This window comes from Ictalurus furcatus, chromosome 12 (assembly GCF_023375685.1).
Source record: "Ictalurus furcatus strain D&B chromosome 12, Billie_1.0, whole genome shotgun sequence".
NCBI classification, from domain to species: domain Eukaryota; kingdom Metazoa; phylum Chordata; class Actinopteri; order Siluriformes; family Ictaluridae; genus Ictalurus; species Ictalurus furcatus.
This window is the reverse complement of record NC_071266.1, coordinates 3,799,592-3,811,365: the sequence shown is the minus strand read 5'-3', so window position 1 is coordinate 3,811,365 and position 11,774 is coordinate 3,799,592. Positions and strand designations below refer to the sequence as shown.

At 38.6% G+C, this 11,774-nt stretch overlaps 1 protein-coding gene across 1 annotated transcript in view; it reads left to right on the top strand.

Annotated features, from left to right (window-relative positions):
- Positions 1-2,996: 2,996 nt before the first annotated feature.
- iqca1 (IQ motif containing with AAA domain 1) overlaps positions 2,997-11,774 on the top strand; it is a 51,928-nt gene continuing 43,150 nt past the window's right edge. The window contains exons 1-6 of the mRNA XM_053637964.1: positions 2,997-3,421; positions 5,137-5,464; positions 6,090-6,209; positions 8,435-8,617; positions 10,964-11,035; positions 11,306-11,508. Of these exons, the coding sequence (XP_053493939.1) occupies positions 3,411-3,421; positions 5,137-5,464; positions 6,090-6,209; positions 8,435-8,617; positions 10,964-11,035; positions 11,306-11,508 (917 nt within the window). The 5' untranslated portion in view covers positions 2,997-3,410. The remainder of the gene's footprint in view (positions 3,422-5,136; positions 5,465-6,089; positions 6,210-8,434; positions 8,618-10,963; positions 11,036-11,305; positions 11,509-11,774) is intronic.

Below are 11,774 nucleotides of genomic sequence, written 5' to 3'. Positions count from 1 at the left end.
CGCCTCCCACCAGCAGTACTGAGGAACTGAACTAGAAACTGGAGTTTCTGCCCCAATAAAACAATCATGAGAACGGACGTGCGACACGTCGGATTTCCCTACACACCAATACAAACACATCATACAGTTCAAAGAGAAAAGTGCATAAGGACATTTGAGAGATGTGAATTTGGAAAAAAAGGAGCCAACACTTGAGACTAAAGCTATTCTTTTGGGTCCTTAAAAACTTTTCTACTTCTCAAGCAGGATGGTTTAAAAGCTCCCAAATAAATAAATAAATAAATAAATAAATCTTGGTACGTTAGCCATTTTAGAGTGTAGGTCTAAATTTACAGCTTCTTCATAAGGAGTATGATTAATGAACAGCCCCCCCCCCCCACCCCCATCCACCAACACACACACACACACACACACACACACACACACACAAAGGCTGTCAGTAACCCTGCACAGTAAATAAATAAATAAATAAATAAAAATAGGTTTTACTTTTATAAAATACATTTTTTATTTACTTTTTTTAGCTCTGCATGTTTGTTTTACAATTTTTAGATTTTGTTATTTAGATTTTACTTTTTTTTTTTTCTTTTTTTTTTTTTTTTTTTTTTTTACTACATGCACGCTATTGTATTTGGTTATAAAACTAACTCTCCTTCTTCCTCCTTTAGGAGACTATTCTCTGTCTCTATTATGGTTACTCTATCCCCTCAAAGTTCTTGTATCCCTACAGTTTTTTTTTTTAAATGTTTTTTCTATTTTTGAACCATTTTATCTATTTATTTATTTATTTTACCAGTTTACATTTTTTTTTTCTATAGTTTATTTTATTGGTTAAAGTTATTATTATTATTATTATTATTATTATTATTATTATTATTATTATTATTATTATTATTATCATCATCATCATCATTTATTAATTATTAATTATTTATTATTTGTTTTATTATTATTATTATTATTATTATTATTATTATTATTATTATTGGTGCATTATCTACATTATATAACTAACTAATTTCTCCAACCCTTAGCAATGTATTACAACCCCTCCAACAGATTTTTGCTGTATGAAAAATATTTCATCCACACTATGTGTTATGACTAATAGCAGGTTATTTTGTTTTGTTTTGTTTTGTTTTTCCTGTTCCGAGTTTAATTTACCATATATCCTCTTGGCAATGGCTCATAGGCTTCCAGAGAAAAGGCTTAATATAGGCACAAGAGGGTTTCACCTGTTGCTGTTGAACAAGTGTTCAACTGGCCCAAGTCTATTAATTTAAGTTTGCATGCTGGCTCGGAGCCACTGCGTATTGTGTGCTAGACACAGAATAGTGAAGTATCAAAATAGAAAACCAAAATCAGTGAATTCTTGATTAGGTACACTGTCTTTTTCCAAGTGAGCTCCAGCCAAGAAACAGCAAAGTTTTGCATGATAGCACATATAAAATTATTTCATATTTCTTTAGGTTTCGCCCAGACACAACACAAAATCTGTTTCACATTCCACCGCTTATTACAGAACGCTCCAATTATCCCTTTGAGTTCATGCCCTATTGTAAATCAAGTCCAAATATTGGGCTTTGACCAAAAAAATTGTTTTCATTCAGCAACCAGGATGGATGTAAATGCATTCAGTCAGTGCCAGCATTTTCTTTAATGAGGAAGGAGGTGGATCAATAGGCCTTGAGTACGCAAATAAATGCAACAAGGCATTAAGCAACACCTGACCAAACAATACACACTTATTTCCTGTGTATTTGAAGCAAACTGTAGCCGAACAGGGGAAATGCACATGTGGAAAGATTCAGGACTTGCTACAGGGAATTTCCAGTATAACAGTTCCCACAGATTATTTAATACAACAGGTGACATTAAGTAGGTACAGAACAACAATGATTGCTGTGCATTATTAAAAAGCATGGGGATGAAAATTTTGGCCTAAGGAAGTAACTGGGACAACAGGCCGGTGAACACATGTTTGAAGCACATTTGGTTTCTGTTAGGGGTCCTGTATGGTCAAAAAATGTCAAAATGAAAGATTGTAGAGGGAGGAAAAACTTTTTTCATGTTATTAAGCCATTTATCACGCCCCAGTTAGGTTTGCATTCCTGACATCAATGAAGGTTGGGTCTATTGTACCCAAGCCCTATATTTTGAACGATCTATTCAAGTAGAAATGTGTCCGAGCTAAATATTTAAGTTCTTCCACTCAGTTTGATTCTCTCGATTTTAATCTAATATTGTGCTCAGAGGATACCTGACTGTGAAATTGTTTTCTTAGGGAGTGAACGACATTGCGAGAAAGCATGACAGATCATGTACCACTCATGAAAGTGTTTTAATAGACATAATCCATATTAAAAAAAAAACCTAAAACATATTTCCATGCAGAGGCCCCAGGAATAAGTCTAATTTTGACAAGCAATGTTAAATGTGTTACAGCCAGACTGCCCTTTTCGCATGCCTTAACAAGTGATCATGTGTTCTCCCATGTGATGATGTGAGCAATGTGTCAAGGTGAGAAACAAGTGAAGGTGCAATTCATCATGTCATGCCCTGAAATTGTACATGCACACTCAAGTAAACACATGACATTGTGTGAAAAATATGTGATCATTGGATGTTGAAAAAGATTTATGCATGCAAGAGACAGGGGGTTACAGGGAGTTTAGGGAATCAGGTGAAAATAAAATTTGGAGAGAAAAAAAATGTGCAAAACATGTATAATGTCTAAGAAACACGTGTGTCTTTTCTGTAAAGAGGGTAAAATGTGGAATACCATTTCTTTTTCGTTAGCTTGTGAACTTAGCAGTTCATTTGAATACAAAGAACAAACCATCTGCGCGAGCTTACAGCTCGAGCTTGGCTTGCTAACAGAAGATTTGCCACTTTAACTTCACTTCGCGTTTCTTTTCTTTTCTTTTCCTTTTTTTTTTATCCCTCGATAAGATAAGATGATCCGAAAAATGTCTTAAAAGATAACACCTTTGGTTACGACGCCATTGCGCTACATAATTCAACGAGTATTGTCTTCTGTCTTCAAACTGCTCTGTTTAGCTGAGCGCATTCTGTGCTAAGCGCGTCTCCAGCTGAGCGCGCGCTCACATTCAACAGACTTTGATCTCGTCGCCATGGCAGCGGCGCGAGGCGTCGAGCAAGCTACCCCTGGGGCGCGAGGAACGAGAAAGTCAGCAGTTTGATTAGTCATGGCGGATGGTTTAATATATGTATTTGCTTTAATTAAATCATGCGCCTTCTGACAGGAACTCGTGCTGAATTTGGTGGTTGAACATTTCCTGTTTCCTGCAGTTCAGGGTGGAAACATACACAGCGCGTGAGATTATTCGTTCAGGCTCTGATACTCACGCGCACTGACTTGTGGAAAAGTGAAGGGATCGCATTGAAGGATGTCAGACAGGTATGACAGTAACTTCCTGACCTATCTATATGATACCGTACTAATGCATTGCTTTCACATAAAGTATAGCTCTGTGTAATGTAAAAATAATAATAATAATAATAATAATAATAATAATAATAATAATAATAATAATAACATGGATATTGTATATAGTGTATATAAATTACTTAAAATCCATCCATGCAATATAACCTATACTATAGCTAAGAATAATCTGCTTTCTTACACTAAGTGCAAGAAGGAAAGTTCTGTGTGAATGAAACATGCATGCAAACTAAAGTGCACTCTGCGACCCTGAGAATGAGTGAGATGTGGGGGAGTGGGGCTACATTGTATTCCAGTCCCTATGGCAAATAACAAATTATGGCTCCTATGCCTTTCTCACAGTAGGCTATAGTGGGTTGAATTGAGCTAAGAACTCTGGCTGAACCAATTCTAAACCACACATCAACACACACATTGAGACACCTGTGCAAGTGTGAATGTCCTTGAACAACATCTCACGGATCACTCCATCAGAAAAGTTATATTCCTTCCATCCCTAGCACTGCTGTCAGCATATGTTCTTTCGTTGCTGCAGTGGGCTATTCTGTCCATCTGTTTAGTTGCCTGCAAGTTAGGGTATTTCCAGAAAAATGTTCTAAATGTTGCTTTAGAAGCGTCCTCCCAGCCTTCACCTACAGCTGCTTCCCAACCCCCCACGCACTCCCACTCAATGCTGTGTCTCCTTTGATTTGGTCACCCCTACAACCAAAGGCGCTTGACAGTGGTTTTGCCCACACTGAGATCCCACTGTATGGGCCCCATCAGAATACGAAAAGAAGGTAGTTTCACCCTCGCTCTGAACCCTTTCAGAGACGCACAAAAGGAACTCCGACACACAGGAGGATTAAAAGAGCGCAAAGGGGGCATCTATTGGAGCATTGTGTATTCTATTTAAGAGGCTGAAATGTAACATATCAGGATTTATTTATTTAATAGTCCCATAGTAAAAAAAAAAAAAAAAAAAAAAAACATGATTTACTTATCAGCTTACACTCTTATTTGCTAGCCCTCCATGTTATGTTCTCTTGGTTAATCAGGACTATATTGGGAAAAATACAGCCTGAGGGTACTAACACTGCAGTCGAACAATAAGCTCCCACAGCAGGGCAGGCGATTTAGAGAGGTGTTGTTAGAGACGTAAATAGGTAATAAACTCTAACCTGCTTCTCTTGAAAGGGCTGTGAACATCGTGTGCAAGGTGTAGGGAAATAACGAGAGGAGCCATGAAGTGTTTCACATTTCCAGAGACACCCCTGAGGATTTTTATTTCAGTTTATTAATAACCATTCGGTTATGGTGTACACACTGAGTGTACACACTGACAACTCAATTCATATATAGTTTTTTGGTGCATGTATATTTGGCTATATATCTATAAAAAAAAATAAATAAAAAAATTTTAAAAAATCAAGATGACTGTACAAGAGCCCTTAAGGGGATTTAAAATCTGGTCTGTACAGTTATATGCATTTGATTCCTAGCACTGATGCTGTTCTGCTAACTTCATTATCTAGAGGTTAAATTATTTATTTTTTTAAAGAGATATCGATCTGTTTCATTGTAAACTGAGAGGGAACCTTTAATTAAAGAGAAAAGCTGAAATAGCAGATTGTTCAGATTGATGTGGATTAACATATCAAAGTCTGTTATTGCTCTTTTGTGCTCAGCTCTTATGGCAGAATGTGGGCAGATGCCCAGGGGGCCTTGCAGGATCTACTGCAAGACGAGATGCCCCCACTGCTGCCCCGTCCTCAGAAGGATCGTTTTCAAGTCTTTCAGACGCTGGCCACTTTCTACCTGCGCTACCTCCAGATCTTCCGGGGGCTGGAGGCAGCCTATGACCAGATCGTTCATCCCCAGAAGAGACGTGTGGTGTGCCACGTCCTGGAAGGAGTCATGGGAAGATTGCTGGAGCTGAAGAACGAGATGGTAGAGTTAGAGTTCTCTGAGTTTCACTACTTTGATGACGTGCTACAGGACCTGAAGATGACACCAGTGAGTGCATATTGCGCATAAACTTGAACATCATAAAAGATTTTTGCACTTTTTTGCGACACCACTTTCCCTATACAGAGGGTGTTTTAAATAAGTCAGAACTGCAATTATTCCACGGAGAAATTTGCATATGAATTAACCAGCATTTCCCTATTTACCTCACATTAAATACGTTTCACTGTATAACTCCTGAATGAACACTGTCCAGTCTAAATCTAAACACTATTCCAATTTAAATCTTAAATCTCAAAACTATTCCAAGATGTCATATCTTCTGAAAAAACCACCTAGACTAGACTGTATTACATACATTTATTTTAATGCTTATAGAGTAACCCTCTAGCGCTTTAGACATGGGTCATGTTTGAGATCAATTTCATCAGGCTACAATGTAATATCTACTCAGATATTTTAGTTTACAGCTTTGTCCAGAAACCTTCCCGCTTTGTCATCGGAAAGTACTACTTTGCTAACCCAATCCTTTTAAACGGATTTGAATTTAGCAGAAAGGTAAGTGGGGTCACATGACCTACACAAGCAATTCTCTTCAGATTTCCACTGACTGGGCCAGTTCCCCTTTAGAGCTTTGATTTAATCTAAATTAAATCTTTTGTGCTTTTCACAGGAGGACCTGGAGGTTCCCATCCCACGCTATTTTGTGAGGGAAAGGATGAAAGCACTGAAAGAAAGAGAGAAAATGCTGGCTTATATTCTGGCTGAAAAGGGGAACATAGAACAGGAACATGTGCGTATTAAACACTTTATCACAGATAATAAAATTACAGCCGTTATATTCTTTCAGGTCAAAATGACCTTTTTTTTTTTTTTTTTTTTTTTTCTAATGGAGGCATGATGCTAAAATGCTTTCGAATGTATTTATTTTTTTATTACAGAGATTTCCTCTTTGTCTTATATGGACTCTAGAATTTTGTCTGGATGTTAACATAAGTATTGTATAAGTAGTAAGGAATTATGGAAGTACAATGGGATGTGCTGTTGTAGCAAAAGAATCAACATCAGCTGTTATAGAATGCTAATCTACATTTTCTGACCAATCATTATTGAGAATTCCACAGCACCATGGTATTAACTGTTAAAAATTCCACAACACCATTAATTCATTGTGAAAAAGTATTTTCCACCTCCTTATATCCTTAATTTTCGCATATTTCTAATACTAAATGGAGTCAGATCCTCATACAAAATGTCATTCAAGACGAGGAGAACATGAGGAAACACAATCCACAGTGTTTAAATGATCATTTCATTTATTAAAGGAAAAAGGTTAGCTATACTATATCTATATCACCCATATAAAAATAATAAATAAATACAGTGGTTAGCACGTTCACCTCACACCTCCAGGGTCGGGGGTTCGATTCCCACCGTGGCCCTGTGTGTGCGGAGTTTGCATGTTCTCCCCGTGCTGCGGGGGTTTCCTCCAGGTACTCCGGTTTCCTCCCCCAGTCCAAAGACATGCATGGTAGGCTGATTGGCGTGTCTAAAGTGTTCATAGTGTATGAATGGGTGTGTGTGTGATTGTGTGCCCTGCGATGGATTGGCACCCTGTCCAGGGTGTACCCCGCCTTGTGCCCGATGCTCCCTGGGATAGGCTCCAGGTTCCCCGTGACCCTGAAAAGGATAAGCGGTATAGAAGATGGATGGAATTGTTCCCCTTAAACTGGTTGTGCCACCTTTAGCAGCAACAACTGCAGCCAAACACTTCCGATAAGTGGAGATCAGTCTTTTACATCACTGTGGAGGAATTGTGGCCCACGCTTCTTTGCAGAATTGCTTTCATTCATCCACATAGAAGGGCTTTAGATATGAACTGCTCATTTAAGGTCCTGCCACATCATCTCAATAAGGTTCAAATCAGGACACTGACTAGGCAGAGTGGAATTTTGCTTCTTATGAGCCAATCAGCTCTGGACTAGCTCCTGTTTTTCAGATCATTGTCTTGCTGCATAGCCCAAATGCATTTGAACTGGGACTGATGCGTGAGCATTCGCCTTTAGGATTTTCTAGTTGAGAGAGAATTCATGGTTCCATCAATTGTAACAAGTCACCCAGGCCCTGAAGCAGAAAGGCAACTCAACACTAGCAAACTAACATCATCATGTTTGACTGTTGGTATGATGTTCTTATTGTGGAATGCTGTGTTAGCTTTATGCCAGATGTAATGCAAACATGTCTTCCAAAAAGTCCTCCTTTTTGTGTTCTTTCGTGACTTCCTGGATGAGTTGTCGATGTGCTCTTGGAAGAATTTTGGTAGGCCGGCCACTTTTGGGAAGATTCACCACTGTTCTGCATTTTCTCCATTTAAAGACAATGGCTCTCACTGTGGTTTGCTGGAGTCCCAGAGGCTTAGAAATCTCTTTGTAGCCCCTTCCAGACTGATCAATTCCAATAACTTTCTTTCTCATATCTTCAGGATTTTCTTTTGATCACAGCTCAGTGCGTTTCTTGGTAAGGTTCATTGCTGGAAATGTTCTTCACATTGCTGGGTGTGTCTACTCTAATTGAACCCAAATATAAGTTTAGTTAGTTTGTTGTTTGAGTAACTAAGGAGGAAAATACTTTTTCACGCATTTAAAAACTGTATTTGGGATTTACACAGGTTGTCTGTGGCTTTTATTATTATTTTTTGAAGATCTGAAACAATTACAAACAATTACATTTGTCAAATTATGCAAAAAGAGAAGAAATCAGGATACTACAAATACTTTTTCACAGTTACTTAGATGAAGATTGGGTGTTAGATATATTGGATGTATTTATACTGCATTGTTATAAATAAAAAGATAGCATCAATTTGACACTGATAAGTATTAAAGAGAATGTAAGAGCTAAAACTGGGCACAGCAAAATTAACACTTTTTGGTAGCAAAAACAGTGATTAGTAACAACAACCCTAATATCCAGACCTCACTTTCTACAATGTTATATTATGTGTGCTTGGTATTGTAGGTTGCAGTACACAGTATGACTGTGGAGAAGGCAGTGCGATTGCTGCAGCTGAGTGAACGTGCACGGCAGGGACGCCTCAGAGCTCGTTTTATGAAGGAGATCCGAGATGAAGAGAGGAAAAACCAGCGTCAAGTGATCAACAGCACACTGGATCCCCATCTCTCAGCTACTCTCATACAGAAGGTACTAAGCAACTAGGTGTATCACAGTATATTATGAAATAATTATACTATTTTGCTTATAGGGCGCACGGTGGGTTAGTGGTTAGCACGTTCGCCTGGGTCGGGGGTTCGATTCCCACCCGGCCCTGTGTGTGCAGAGTTTGCATGTTCTCCCCCGGTACTCCGGTTTCCTCCCCCAGTCCAAAGACATGCATGGTAGGCTGATTGGCATATCTAAAGTGTCCGTAGTGTATGAATGGGTGAGTGAGTGTGTATGTGATTGTGCCCTGTGATGGATTGGCAGCCTGTCCAGGGTGTACCCCGCCTTGTGCCCCATGCTCCCTGGGATAGGCTCCAGGTTCCCCGTGACCCTGAAGGAAGGATAAGCAGTATAGAAGATGGATGGATGGATTATGCCTTGTTACTGCACGTGAAATATAGGATATTTTTGAAAAAGGGTTGAGTAGGATTTTTAAATAGGAAGCCTGTTACATCCATTTAAAAAAAAAAAAATAATGCTTTATGGTTACATTTAATGTTGTAGAATATCTTCGAGACAAGTTTGGTCCTGTATACTGTGTGGCGTGTCCACAGTACATTTCCCTTTATAAATTGTTACTGTACAAACAATTGGATTAGAGTGTATTAATATAATCCTGGTATTTGTTTTAGGCTCCCAGTTCTCTAATATTCTTTGAACGTTCTATTTTCAACAATTTAGCAATACAGAAATCCCCAAATTAAACAATACATACAGTATATTTCTCATTTCTGTTAGATGAGATGGACAAAATAAGAAATATCAAGAAACAATAGTCTGTAATCTGTAACTCATTATGTACTAGATAAGCTCCTGATTAATGCCTGGTAAAAATGTCTTTATATATAGCCGATAAAATGTTTTGACGGTTTTATACTTTTAAGAAAGAAACTTGTCTTGTGTTAGATATAAGTGCTGATTTACTAATGACCAAGGACTTTACAAATGGTTGAGAAACGCCTATGCATCTGTGGGTTAAAGGCAATGATAGGCAATGATTTATTGTTACCATTCCATACACATAACTGTCATAACTTTGTTTTTCTGCACAAATTAATACATGTTCATGTATTTTATGCTGTCTTTCAATCAGAATAAAATAACAATTTCTTTGAGGATTTATAATGGCTAAGCAAATTGTCCTCTCACTGCAGAAATAATATATATTTTATTATGTTCCCTGTGCACTCATAAAAATCATAATACTCATAAAAGTGTGACTCAAGCTAGACATGAAGGGTACTTTCAGGCCCAGAGAGAGAATATGACTGTAGCTCAACCTGACCATGAACTCACATGATGTCCATCTGTCCTGTCATCACTCCTCACTGGCTCTGCAAATCTGCTCACCAGGGATTATGGATGTCATGCAATCACTCCCATAGCATGAAAGATATATACGCAAATCATGTGTGAGGATAATGTGCTTACGGCTCTTTTGTTACCCCGGAGCGGACTAGCACCTGAGCGAAGACAGAAAGAAAGTGTTCCTGGATTTTAGGCATACTTTTTCATTGTTCTAATCGTGTAATCTGAGTAAGGTGCCTTGACGTATTTCTCAAAGCACATGTCCTTCAGACGATGAACATAATGTTGAACTGATAATCGTAAAGAGATAAGAGATATGATTGAAGAGGTCTAAGCATTCGTGCAGTTGCGTGAGAAGCCTACAAAGCAATATGTGACAAAACAGCCTTTTCAACAAAACACCATGGCTTTCTTTTATCTCTCATGGCGGTTACTACATATTCCAGGTTTGAGCCACCTTAGTCAGCGTTGTAGGTATTTGCTTCAGTGCTATTAGTATATGCAAAGTGATTTACTGGCTTTAGAAAGCCTAATCTCCACACTGTTTGCTTTCTCATTCTCTTCTATTTGGGCTCTTCAATCCTGGATACGTAATCTCTTTTATCCAGCCAGCCTTAATTATTGGGTTGGCATCATCGTTGCCCTCACGCAGAAGCAGGAAACTCTTCAGGATAAATTAAATTCCTTGCCTCTGCCTATGAGCCAACAGCTCAATCTTGGGATTATATGTCTTGATGCTGAATACAGCAAAGAATGGTGCTGATCTAATTCCTAGCATTTTGTACAGAATAAAACAGAATTTTCCACTTTCGATTACGCAATAAACATGACCTATTACATTCCTTTCCACTAAAACTGAATGCTGTTGAGCATTACTCGATAATGTAACACAAATGCCGACTTGTCTTTTGTTCCAAAAATTTTGTCGTGTTGGCGTTTGTCTCCAGAGCCCCTGGCTCTTTCTCATTCAGGTACTCTAGTAATCTAATAAGTGTGTATTGTGACTGTGCTCCTCTGTAGACATGGCGGGGTTACTGGCAGAGGAAGAGGACCAAGAAAGAACGTCTGGAGGAAATGATATTTTTGGGAATGGTTGGTAACAGGAAGCACTGCCAATGTACTGTTTATGAGAAACATTTCCTTTGTCTGACAGACTGAAGCTTTTTTTTTACTTTTAGTCATTCAGGTCATTTTGAATGGCTAGTAGTTAGAAGCCGAGGCAAAAGCACTTTTCACTCATCTGGTGGGCCTTATCAATTATTGAGAACCAGTAGCAGAACTTACATGTGGTGAAACCATTTAAGTACCACTAGACATGGCAAGCCAATGTATGTATTTCAACTGTTTAATGAAAATTCCCAGATAGACCCCCAACTCCCAACACCCAGTCCTGCTCAGCAGCAAGCAAAACATGTGGAAAGCAGCAGGCATCAGATGCAGGAGCAGCATGAAGCAGAGTACCAGCAGGCCCTGATCACCATCAAGGAGTCTGTTCGCTTGGTAGATGGACCGGACATAAAGGAAACACTCCAGGACCAGATACGCCAATGGTTCCTTGAATGCCGGTAAAATCAATCAAAGAACTGAGTAACACCTACAGAGTAAGCTCAAATATACTGATGATTTTAGGCAAAGCAACACTTCATTGAAATTTATATTCTGTTTAGTAAAAAAAAAAAAAAAAAAATCATTCTTCTTCAGTAACAACGTTATCCTGGTTAGGGTGGTTGTGGATCCAGGACCTGGGAATACACCCCGTACAGGATGCCAGTCCATCACAGGAAATCATACGCACAAACATATTCACACACTCATTCACACCTAGAGGAAA